We start from the raw sequence: 12,839 nt of genomic DNA on the forward strand, positions 1-12,839 counted from the left end.
GATCTTTCATACATGGAGATAAGTTTTGTCCCTGCAGGTTGTACTGGTGCGTGAGACAGGTTAGGATCATATTATGGTTGGCTTCTCCCTTGCAATGTGATCAGGGGCAAGCAGCTTGTTTTTCTGAAACTGTTGTGTTCTCTGTAAGATGTGGATACAATACCTACCTCACAGGGCTTCCATGAGAAACAGTAGAAATAATGTATGTGATGTGTAGCACATTGCTTTGCAAATTGTCCAATAAATAGTAGATATTAGTCCAAATATGTTGCTTTTGGTCAGAATACTTTTTCTGCACTCACTTTTGGAGCCAGTTTATGAACTGTGCAAAATTTGTCATTATTCTATGGTCACTCTCTTTGTTGATGAAAATCTATAGTATGCACCTTGATCATACCACCTGGCTTACAAGGTTTGATCTTGAACGACCAAATCCTCGAAGGCTAGAGGTTTACCATCCTTGAGGGTATTCAAAATGCCACAAGCTTGGAAAACTGTTTCCAAAGAGGCATCCCTTGTTATCAGCCGTGGAGCATTGTTATTTGTGCGTGTGTTCTCCCAGAGTGGCTTCTTTGAGGGTCACTTGGACGTTGGAAAATTAGGTCTCTATAATTATATATTGTAAACAAAGCTCGTTTGGACTTGGAGCTTCCCTCAGGAGTGACACCTCGATGACAGGATCATTTCTGCCAGTGGGAGCCACCCAGCAAATCACCTTCACCGTGTAAACTGCTACACAGTGAACGCAGGCTGACTTCCTGGTCACCATTCAGAGCCCCTCTCCTAGTTTTAGGTTCTTGCAGGAGTGAAAAGGAGCTCGGAGTTCTCAGGCAGGATTATCTTCACTGAGATATATTGTTGGAGGAACCCAGAACCATCATGGCTTTTTTTTTTTTTTTTTTTTTTTTTCGGTACGCGGGCCTCTCACTGTTGTGGCCTCTCCCACTGCGGAGCACAGGCTCCAGACTTGCAGGCTCAGCGGCCATGGCTCACGGGCCCAGCCGCTCCGCGGCATGTGGGATCTTCCCGGACCGGGGCACGAACCTGTGTCCCCTGCATCGGCAGGCGGACTCTCAACCACTGCACCACCAGGGAAGCCCCATCATGGCTTTTAAGGGGTGTGGTTATTGTGATTGTGGCACTGAAAGGTACATTTCCTGGGTGTTTTGTAGAGGCCCTTGCCTTACAAAGCAGTGGAGGGATGGGAAGAACCATTGCAAGACATGCCTTTTTTTCTTTTAAAAAAGTTTGAAAACAACTGCTGATGTGACTTAAGGAAACTTTTTGCTACACCTGACCTTAAGAGTTACATAAAATTCTACTGAAGGTTACTCATGTGTGAAAAATAAGACTTCAGGGTTTATGTTGGGAACCTAAAAAATACATTGAACTGGAAAGCTTATTCTTAAACTGTAACCCTCCCAAACAAAAAAAAAAACCAAAGGGAGAGAAAAAAACAAAAGAACTTCACTTAAAATTGTTAAAAGGCACTGTATTTTATGAGTTGAAGTTACCAGTTGATGTCTTTAGATGTCTCTTCTGATTTAGTGTTTTATACAGTTAAGCAGTTTTGATTTAAAGGGACAATTTTATTTCCTTCTTTCTAACTCATAGTGAACTTTAAAAAAAAAATTATGGCTGCATTGGGTCTTCACTGCTGCACGGGCTTTTTCTAGTTGTGGTGAGCGGGGGCTACCCTTCGTTGTGGTGCGTGGGCTTCTCATTGCAGTGGCTACTCTTGTTGAGCACGTGGGCGCGTAGGCTTCAGTAGCTGTGGCACGCGGGCTCAGTAGTTGTGGCTTATGGGCTCAGTAGTTATGGCACACGGGCTTAGTTGCTCCATGGCATGTGAAATCTTCCCGGACTAGGGCTCGAACCTGTGTCCCCTGCATTGGCAGGTGGATTCTTAACCACTGCGCCATCAGGGAAGCCTCTTCTTTCTAACTCATTTACTCAATTTTCATTTGTGTGACTCTAGAGAAAAGTTAGGATGTGTGGGTTTTCCAGTCGTCTGTACTTAACGGGTTCATGGAGCATGTAACATGCATCATGTTTTCACTTCCACTGGGCAGTTCACTCCCTAGGTACTAATGCTGATGTTTGTTTTTCTGCGGAGCTCTCTCACATTTTAAATGCTTTTTCTGTTACTCCTCCTGAAGCAACACTATATACCGTACTGGAGCATATGAGGCTTTCCTTCAGCTTCCCGGCTAGGGACTTTGCACGTACCATTTCCATGCCTTACACAGATGAATGAGTTCTTCTCTCCCTACTGACTTTTAGGGCCTTGCCTTATGGAAAGGAACAGGGCGGTGAAGGGGAAATATATTGAGACCTTGCCTGGTCTTAATAGGGAGTCTGTGAGACTTGGATTTTCCAATGTTCAGTTTATACCTTTCCTAAATCTGGGTGCAACATAGTCAAGTACTGAAGACCTAGCGGATGGCATGTTTTGAGGCACTGGGAGAGAAACGACCCAACGGTGAAGATTCGTGGAAAGTGCATGGGGCAGGGTGGGACATTGCAAAATCTGAGTTCTGCGCCTGCTCTGAGTTCTGCGCCTGCTTAGGAAAAGTGCAGTGAGGTTGCCTGGTTCTTAGCTGTACAGCTGTACAGGATTGGGCCAAGCAGAAGGTGCCCTGTAAATAGTGCGGGCAGCGTGCTCCACGATCATTCTTTGAGCACAGCCCCAGGACGGCTCCCTGTGCCCTCGGGTGCTGTCAGTTCCCTTTCTCTTTTAATGGTTTGGATATCTCAGCAGTGCATGAGGGTGATTCTAGTGTTCAGATGTATTTTTCAAACAGGGTCCTAAAGCCACCTGCTTTATTTGGGCTCAGCTAAATAAACAGGGTTCTATTTTGACAATGGAGGAAAAACTAGCTATTTTTTACTTCCTAAGATGGCATGTGTGTCTTTTTCATGTAAATACTAACATAAAAGATAGTATACCCTGTACTTCATGGGTGACTTAAAGGAATTTGAGAGACAACTTTAAGCAAATTTGATGTATAATCGAGAATAAGATGCAACTCTACTTAGTGTTTCTCAGTTTCATCATCTATAAAATGACCTGGTATAAGATGATCACTTATAGCTTTTCTGCCCGTGTAGAGTTGTGATACGAGAAGATAAAATCAAATTTAATATATTTGCAAGAGACCAGACTAGTAAGTACAGCTATTATTGTAGTTCCTGTCCAACAGCAGAGTGATTTTAGAAGACAAAGAATTGTTAGTCATAGCTGACCATTTGTTAGTCATATCTGGAATGAGCAGTATTCTTTGGCCTGAATCTGTGGTCTGGGGAGAGAACAGTGCTGTTCAGGCTACTGACCAGACCAAAATAAACACCCTTTCTGAGCTGGCTGCTTAGCTGACTGGCGGACCTGGCAGCAGCTGCAGGGGGGCTCCACTGCTTTCCCTTTCGGAGTGAGTCAGGGTCTCAAATAGCTGAACAGGGGCCAATGATTCTAAGTCAACTTTTCTTTCTCTTTTTACTTATTTATACTCCCAGAATCATCTTATCTGTGCCTTTGTCTTATTGTCTGACTTAAAGGCTTGGTGTCTAGGTTCCGTAATAGGTCGGACATTCGAGGATTTGGCTGCCCTGACATTAGGAGTGACATTCTAACTCTTCTGAACATTTTTTTTTTTTTTCCGGTACGCGGGCCTCTCACTGTTGTGGCCTCTCCCGTTGCAGAGCACAGGCTCCGGACGCGCAGGCTCAGCGGCCATGGCTCACGGGCCCAGCCACTCCGTGGCATGTGGGATCCTCCCGGACCGGGGCATGAACCCGTGTCCCCTGTATCGGCAGGCGGACTCTCAACCACTGCGCCACCAGAGAAGCCCCTGAACTTTTTTTTTTGCTGTATGCGGGCCTCTCACTGTTGTGGCCTCTCCCATTGCGGAGCACAGGCTCCGGATGCACAGGCTCACAGGCCATGGTTCACGGGCTCAGCCGCTCCGCGGCATGTGGGATCTTCCTGGACTGGGGCACGAACCCGTGTCCCCTGCATCGGCAGGTGGACTCTCAACCACTGTGCCACCAGGGAAGCCCCCCCGCTCCCTGAACATTTTAAAGCCACGTGACTGTAGTGATCTGGCTTCGTCAAACCAGACGTAGTGTACCTAATACTGGTATTTCACATGGGCTCATTCACTTTTATAAGTGGCCAGATAATTTGGCTTAAGCTAATTGGCAGAAGCAGTAATATTCCTGATTAAACCTGGTGCAAGTTTGGTACAAAAGAATTTTATAACTCACAGATACTTGGTAAACTAAGGGAGTAACTTATTGATTAATTATTATGGGAAAACTGCACGTGTTATCAATACTAACTTAAAATCAGTTCAAGAAGTGCAGCAACTATGGGGTCCTCCTTTTCCCATAAGGTGTATTTAGCAAGTAACTGATGGTAGAAATCAGAAATGTGTAATGCCTGAAGACTGGAGGGCCTGGGAGCTTCATCCAGTCCTATAGCAAGGACCTCTGTCTTGGGGGAAAGGGTGTATAGTACAGGAGGAAGGAGGAGGCCTGGATTTCCAAAGTGATTTTTCTCAAAGGAAACGTTTATTGAGCAGGTACAGTTTACTATATAAGTTGTTGGGGACTTTAGGAGACGTAAGACATCTCCCCTCCCCTCAAGAGGCTCATTAACTTGTAGAAAGTGACTGATGTGTTTGGACCTTTCTGTGCTTGTCTTCTCAGGGACGAACTACTTATTACCTCCAGAAGAAAGTCCATCAAATATCATTAATAATGCTATGGTCTTAATCACAGTTTCGGCCTCCTTAATAAGACAAGTATGAACGTTTTTTCTCCCTCCCGACACTTAACCAGCACGGTGGTATTGATGGTTAGTGATGAGTGAAGAGAGAGACACTAATCTCAATGTGTCTTCTTTCTCTACTTCCTTTTCCTTAGAGAGAACAGCACCAGCCTCTTCCTGAAGGGGACTATTTCTTTACAGGAATTTGGTGCCAAGGTATAGAGAAGCCATTGAAGAGAGACACTTAAAAAGGAATCAGAGTAGTGATAAAAGAGTACTGATTGCCACAAAGAGGACTTACTAAGAACTGCCTTTTTGTGGAGAAAACTTACGATAGAAACACTTGAGAGAAAGGAGGCAACATTAGGTCTCAAGTTGTAGGTGAGATTTTCCCCCAAAGAGCAGTCACTGGTGTCACTCTCTGTGCATAGGTAGGATGATTTGGATTTCTCCTTCTACTCCTAAAACGGATCGAGAAATTAAGAATAACATCAAACCCAGTGAGACTAGTCAGTTTGTGAGGATTAGCCTCTGAGGGGCAACAAAGACAGACTTTTGTTTCTTCCTGTCTTCAGAAAGAGCTGATTGGAGAGACTAGATACAAGGAAGTGAGAACGGTTTTAGGTTTCCTTGAGCTGTGGTGCTAAGGAAGGAGGGCAGAGCAGAAGACACTAACATCCGAGCCTGTGCATTTGGTTGTTGGAGGCTCCCTGCAATTCACTCGAGGTGGTAGCTGGCGGAATCTTCTGCTGGGGGTTTTGCACTCCTGGTGGTTTGCTTGGCCTGTTGGTCAGATTCTGCCGGGTGCTGGCAGCTCCTTTGGTTGGGCCATTTGCCCACTTGTGTTAGGCCTGATCAGTGATGTTACTGACCTTAGCCCAGGCGGGAAAAGTGTCCAGGTGGAAGAGGCTAATTCCCCATGTATTGATGGCCACCATCACTATCACCAGGCCAATGACATTGACCCCCAGACCAGCCTTCACCTGCAGGAGACAAAGCAGCAGGACACACAGACTAGTCACTGTGAGCAGGCAGCAGCACAGATCCCCAGATGCTCCCCTCCTGTGTCCCCTGCCTGAACCTCACCCCCGATGTGATCACAGCCCACCTGCTTGGCCCCGATTTGTTCCAGTCACTGCCTGGGGTGCCCTAGTGGTGCCTCGTAGGGGGCACAGGACTGTTGAGGACAGGAGAGCAGGGAGGACTTGGGGCTGGGAGACGGCCGTTAGAACCTTCTCTGTGTTTGTAGCACTCTCGCTATTACGTGGAGGCCTAGAAGCTATGTACTTGGAACACCAGATCTTGGGATGTTAAGTTACGCTAAAAAAAGGGTTCTGTAGCTACATAATAGGGAATGTGTTCATCAAGATTAAACAGAGCTTGTAAAGCAGGAACCTCTCAGAGCCTTTAATGTGCTGACACATACATACGACTCATAGGAGAGCCTGTATTCTATGACTGTTACCTTTTTTCCCCCAAGGAACAGCTCATGGAAGTAGTGTACCTTAGGTTCACCTGGGGCAACAGGTCAGCTGCCTTCCCACCAGCCCTTCCACAGGAAGGTGACACAGGCACCCTGGCTGGCATGGGGCCTTTGCTGCTTTCTCCTGAGGGAATGTCACCTCCACAGCTCTGACCCCTTCCATTTCTGTCATGGCATTGACACTACCAGGCGGAAGGGGACGTGAGGGATGGCAGAGCCAGGGCCATTTGGAAAAGTGTACAGTAAGGATGGCTGGCATCCTACCAGGTGATGACCAAGTATACAGCGTGTCACCACAAGTCCACTAGCTGGGACTGAGTTGGGAAAGTTGCAAGGGAAAAATGAATGCCAGGAAATTGTTCTAAGCCAATGACTAGATGTGCCTTTCTGCCTTCTGGCTCAGGGCCTGGACTTATTAATCACCCTGGCCTCCTGGGCCTTTTGGCCTGGAGAACTGACCATGTTTCCTAGCAGATGAGAGGAGGCAGGTTCTAAAGGAGCTAAATTAAGGCCGTTTTAGAGCTGAAAGGGACCACATAGAGCATCTAGTTTGAACCTCCTCACTTAGCAGGTGAGGAAACTGAAGTCTTTAGTCGGTGCCCAGGCTGGGAATAGAACCCAGGACCGGCTCACTGCTCATCATCCAGTGCCTTTAAAAATGACTCTTTCTTCTTAGAGGAAAACATAGGCAGAACACTCTATGACATAAATTACAGCAAGATCCTTTTTGACCCACCTCCTAGAGAAATGGAAATAAAAACAAACATAAACAGATGGGACCTACTGAAACTTAAAAGCTTTTGCACAGCAAAGGAAACCATAAACAAGACCAAAAGACAACCCTCAGAATAGGAGAGAATATTTGCAAACGAAGCAACTGACAAAGGATTAATCTCCAAAATATACAAGCAGCTCTTGCAGCTCAATATCAAAAAAACAACCCAATCCAAAAATGGGCAGAAGACCTAAATAGACATTTCTCCAAAGAAGATATACAGATTGCCAACAAACACATGAAAGGATGCTCAACATCACTAATCGTTAGAGAAATGCAAATCAAAACTACAACGAGGGTATCACCTCACAGCAGTCAGAATGGCCATCATCAAAAAATCTACAAACCATAGATGCTGGAGAGGGTGTGGAGAAAAGGGAACCCTCTTGAACTGTTAGTGGGAAGGTAAATTGATACAGCCGCTATGGGGAACAGTATGGAGGTTCCTTAAAAAACTAAAAATAGAACTATATGACCCAGCAATCCCACTACTGGGCATAAACCCTGAGAAAACCATAATTCAAAAAGAGACATGTACCACAATGTTCACTGAAGCTCTGTTTACAATAGCCAGGACATGGAAGCAACCCTAAGTGTCCATCAACAGATGAATGGATAAAGAAGATGTGGCACATATATACAATGGAATATTACTCAGCCATAAAAAGAAATGAAATTGAGTTATTTGTAGTGAGGTGGATGGACCTAGAGTCTGTCATACAGAGTGAAGTAAGTCAGAAAGAGAAAAATACTGTATGCTAACGCATATATATGGAATCTAAAAAAAAAAATGGTTCTGAAGAACCTAGGTGCAGGACAGGAATAAAGACACAGATGGTAGAGAATGGGCTTGAGGACATGGGGAGGGGAAAGGGTAAGCTGGGACGAAGTAAGAGAGAGGCGTGGACATATATACACTACCAAATGTAAAATAGATAGCTAGTGGGAAGCAGCCACACAGCACAGGGAGATCAGCTGGGTGCTCTGTGACCACCTAGAGGGGTGGGATAGGGAGGGTAGGAGGGAGGGAGACGCAAGAGGGAAGAGATATGGGAACATATGTATATATATAAAACTGATTCACTGTTACAAAGCAGAAACTAACACACCATTGTAAAGCAATTATACTCCAATAAAGATGTTAAAAAAAAAAAGACTGTCTCTGATCACTGGATTCCAGGGTAGAAGGCAGGGGTGATCAGGGGAAGCACATGGCAGAGGGAGCGGGCCGGGGAGAAGCGGCGGGGGTGGTCTTCGTGGGGACAGGGGCGTTGGGGCAGAGCTCAGTAGGGGCAGACAGGGTTGTGTAGTAAGATCTGAGGGGGACAGAGGGGTGGCTGTGACCTCTCTTCCCTGAAGTAATACAGATGACTCAGCTGAGCAGTTTGAAAGTAGAAAGGATCTGAATATCTGCTCCCAGCCTGAAGCTCTTCCTTTTCTTCATTTGATATTTACAGGGCTGCTGAGATCAAGTTTGGATGTGAGTGAAAAGTAAATAGGCCCTCAGCAAGGGTGAAGCGGCCGGGTTTCAGTCAGCCTGGCCCAGTCATCTGTATTAGTTCTTTCCTCCTTTCCCAGCCCCGTCAGCCCTGGGTATTAAAAAGCACAGCAGTGCGCATAGGTTGAGGGGTGGAGAGTGGATGTGCTGCATGCTAGAATCGGCGGCAGAATGTGCCCTCAGAGCCGTCTCTCGTGAGCCTCGCTGAAAACTAAGAAATGAGCTGAGTGCTTCATTTTGTAGTTGCTGCATCGGGGGTTCCTTGCTTGGGGGAGAGAGTTGAATAGAAGGATCCTGTTCTTATCACCCTAGGTTCATGCAATGTCTCAGACTTAACCTTCTGTGAATAAACCAGCAACTCTGAGTGAATATCCCCACAGTCCAATGAAGAAACTGAGGCAAAGCCTAGAACAAGCTCTTACCTTCTGGAACTGGGTCACATCCCGTGTCTGTCCCAGCTTTTTCTGTCCACATTCCCACTTTCTCCCAGATTAGGATTTTGGGAAGAGCACGTTTTTGCTATTCTTGGTGGGCATGGACCATACAGAAACCTTTTACCAGGACCGTTCTTTCTGCCACAGCAGACTGAGCTATGACAGGTCAAGGGCACCGCTTACAAAATAATAAACTTGAGAAGGCCGTGGGGCCAGTCAGCCGTGTCCTCATGGCAGGTGGGCCTGGCAGGAAGAGGACACCCGCGACTCACCATATCTTTAATCTGGCAGTGCCCATAGCTGAAGACGATGGCGTTAGGGGGGTTTCCCACTGGCAGCATCACTGCAAAGGAGATGCACATGGTGACTGGGATCAGGGTGTAGAGTGGATTTATGTGCAGCGTTTCGGACTAGGAGAAGAGAGAATTCACAGAACCATTAGCCTTGAGATTAGACTTGCATTTCCTGTGCTTACTCTCATGAATGTGCTTTAAATGATGGCCGTGTTGGCTAACCTTGGCTGGACACCATGTGCTGGGGGCAGTTAAATCACACCCTCAAAAGCATGTAGTGCTGGGCTACTTGGACGGGTTCCCGCTGCTCACTCACTTCCCATGGAAACACGGGCTCCAAGTTACTTCCCAGAAGGGATGTTTCATTTCTTGGTGCTGGTCTAAGGAAGTGGTTTTAAAATTTGATTCTTTAGCTGAGAAATTCTTCAAACACAAATCTCATGAATAAGCTGCTTTGACTGGAGTAGGCATCTCTCGCTCTTGGGGTGCAGAATTAAGCTTTTTTTTTCCTAGGTAAGATAATTGCCTTACATGGGACGTGAGCCCGTGGTCTTACCCTCAATGCTGCCAAGTTTTAACTAAGTGCATTCCCATGCCCGCACAGGCAGGGTGACGGAAGGGAGAAGTTGGAGGGAGTCGTCTGAGCAATGAGCAGAGTGGCCGGGAGGAGTTGGGGTTAGAAGGAGCAGGAAGACATTATCTTGTTGGCAATGAGAAGGAGCCTTCTTTTTACAGGTTCCACCTCACAGAATGGGACAGAGGCAGCATTTTGTTTGGTGCATTACCTGTGGGGCTGCTTAGCCAGGCTGAGATCTGGCAGTTGCTCCCTCCCCTATTCCATTAATAACAAATTGTTCTGAGACCGTGGAATGAGGCTGGCATTGCTCATAATTCTCAGAATCTCCTGGACAGAGAAGCTGGGTGGAGGCGCTGATGACAGAGTTGTGGTTTTGGTCTCTGCAGCCGAGAGTACTTCTGGGAGCATTTTGCCTCCATTTTCTGTAGCTATTTCTCCCGCCCTCCTGTTAGGTCTCATCTTAGGAGAGAAAGGTTGATGATGATTGTGGGGAATTAGAATCCTAGGGTTTTAAGGTTATCTTGTCCACTCTTGTTTCCATTCAGGGCTGCCCCTAAACTAAGCCTAGTCCTTTGGAAAAGGGTTTCTAGAACTCTTGCTGTTATTAATTATCTATTTACTTATCAGTTACTATTTGAAATGGACTTCATTTATCAAACTATGGCTTGAACACCAATCAGTGAAGGCTGTGGCAATGACCAGAAGAGAGAGTCCAGCTGTGGAACTGCCCCTGGGCCCGGGCCTGCCCCTGTCTGTTCCTGTGGTAGCCGGTCTGGATATCTGGGAACCCTGCTCTACTCACCAGACTGCACAGGATGGGCAGGAAGATGGTGATGGTGGCCGGATTGCTCACAAACTCTGTGACAATGGACACCAGGATGCACGCCAGCAGGGTGACGGCCCACGGTGGGAGGCTACTCAGAGACAACATCTGGTGCCCGATCCACGTGGAAAGGCCGGAGCTCTGCAGGAGACAAGGTGATGCAGTGAGAAGAAAGCGGGAAAGGCCACTCCCAGTGGAATTCTTAGCCTCCAGAAGGTCAGGGATGGTGAGGGGCTGAAAGGGACCACCAGGAGCCATCTAATTTGCTTCCCTGTTTTCAGGCAGACTGGACCCACAGGCATTCCTGATTTTTTATGGTTAGATCACTATGTAGCCCAGCAAATTCTTTTTTTTTTTAAATGATTGTACACCCTTCAGTCTAATTAGGGCCTCCTGGTCAGTCATTGTCACAGGGCATGGAGAGCCTCTACTTGCTGAGATCCTCCTTAGCCCTGATATGACTTGGCAGGGATTGGAGATCTTTGGGGTGATGAGCCCCTCAACTTCAAACTTGTTACTCTTTCTCCAGCCTCTGACAGTCTCATGCTGTGCATTCAGTCAACAATGCCCTTTACACAGATTGCCAAGTGTAATCCTTAATCCTGCTTTTGAAATCTATTTCTCTTATTTTATCACCCGTGAAATGGGAAAAATTATCAACATGTTTGGATAGTAACCTTTCCTCTGGTTTTGGGGGCCTTGAATGGGCAAGACTGAACATTAGAAGTTTTACATGAGTAATGAAGGAGAGAGGGATTACAGTTCTATCTCCACGTAGTGGGGAAGGTGCCACATCACTGGCCTAGAAAGTCATTCAGTCTCAACCTGTGTTAGGTTCAAATCTCATCATGGCTGACATCAGGATCTACCATCTGCCCATGCTTTTTGGCAACACGATATAAAGGCATATTCCCATTTGGAATAATTCATTAGGTTGGAAGATGTTCATCTGCCAATGATGAGGGCTCTCCCCCTCCCCTAAAAACTGCCAATGATGAGGGCTCTCCCCCTCCCCTAAAAATGAAGGGCACAAATGAGTTTATGTTCTTAAAAAACCCCAGGTTGCCATATGCCTTCACCAGCTCTCCCCACCCTCCCTCCTCTCCCTTCTGTGGTTGACAAGCTCTGACTTTTCCTATTTACCCTCTAGATTGCAAATGCAATAAAGAAATGGGCAGTAGGGCAGAAAGCAAGGTGAGACATTTTATGATTCCTCAAGCTGTAAGCCCTACTCATGTTCTACTGTTAAAGACTGCCTTACTACACTGTCAGCAGGCCACCCTTTCTCCTCTTTTCCAAGTTCATCAAAACCTCATTTGATCTCCACAGCACCCTGGCCACTTCATGACATGCTCATAGACGACTGATGACCAAAGGGCTTCAGAATTCTCTCATGTAGCCATTTTTACCTTGGACCACTTCCCTTTCTTTTTTCTCAACTGACCGAGAGCTATAAATCCAGTATGTGGGGACTACCTCAATTAATGGTGGGTGCAGAGTCTCGAGGCCTACAGGAACTCTGTAATTGTTATCTCTTGTGACACATTAAACTTTGCTCTCTGGACAAAGAGAGGGGAGGGAGAGCAGTTAGCTGAGTGGAAACAGTATATTTTATAAAGAAATGGATTTTTATTTATCATGTTTTCCACATAGTACTTGTAAGTAAAGTGAAATAATGGCAATTTTTTTTTTCAGAACAACTAGTTGATACTATAATGAAATAAACTGGTAAATTAGACTGCAAAGTTAGGGAAAAAACCACAACAAAGGAAACCTTAATTTTTTAAACCCTTGGTATGAAAACATTTTTTATTGGATTTTCCTCACTAATGTTAAGACTGAAATTATTTGAAATTCAGTAGGAATCACACATATTGTACCTGAATTATATTATTAAAGTAGTAGTCAGTAGGTTCTACAGTTATACCAACTATACATGCACAATTTTGGTTAAAAAAGAAAAAAAAAAAGATCTTGCCAGGCTAGGCTCAGAGACCAAAACTAACCACTGAAATTCAACAAAGATAAATATGATATTGTGAACTTGGAATCAAAAATATTGACAGCATATATACAGGGTTGGTTGAAGGACTTGAAGCTTAATAGTGGCTAACGATGAAAAGAATGAAGCGTTTTAGTTGACTGCAGTTTCAATACAAATATTGACATGAATGACAATGAAGCCTTA

The 12,839-nt window shown here is 45.6% G+C and overlaps 1 protein-coding gene across 1 annotated transcript in view; it reads right to left on the reverse strand.

The window, feature by feature from the left end:
- Positions 1-4,552: 4,552 nt before the first annotated feature.
- SLC13A4 (solute carrier family 13 member 4) overlaps positions 4,553-12,839 on the reverse strand; it is a 40,137-nt gene continuing 31,850 nt past the window's right edge. The window contains exons 14-16 of the mRNA XM_065883421.1: positions 10,631-10,792; positions 9,231-9,368; positions 4,553-5,751 (exon numbers count right to left, since the gene is read on the reverse strand). Coding sequence (XP_065739493.1) covers positions 5,614-5,751; positions 9,231-9,368; positions 10,631-10,792 — 438 coding nt within the window. The 3' untranslated portion in view covers positions 4,553-5,613. The remainder of the gene's footprint in view (positions 5,752-9,230; positions 9,369-10,630; positions 10,793-12,839) is intronic.

This window comes from Phocoena phocoena, chromosome 9 (assembly GCF_963924675.1).
Source record: "Phocoena phocoena chromosome 9, mPhoPho1.1, whole genome shotgun sequence".
Classification (NCBI taxonomy): domain Eukaryota; kingdom Metazoa; phylum Chordata; class Mammalia; order Artiodactyla; family Phocoenidae; genus Phocoena; species Phocoena phocoena.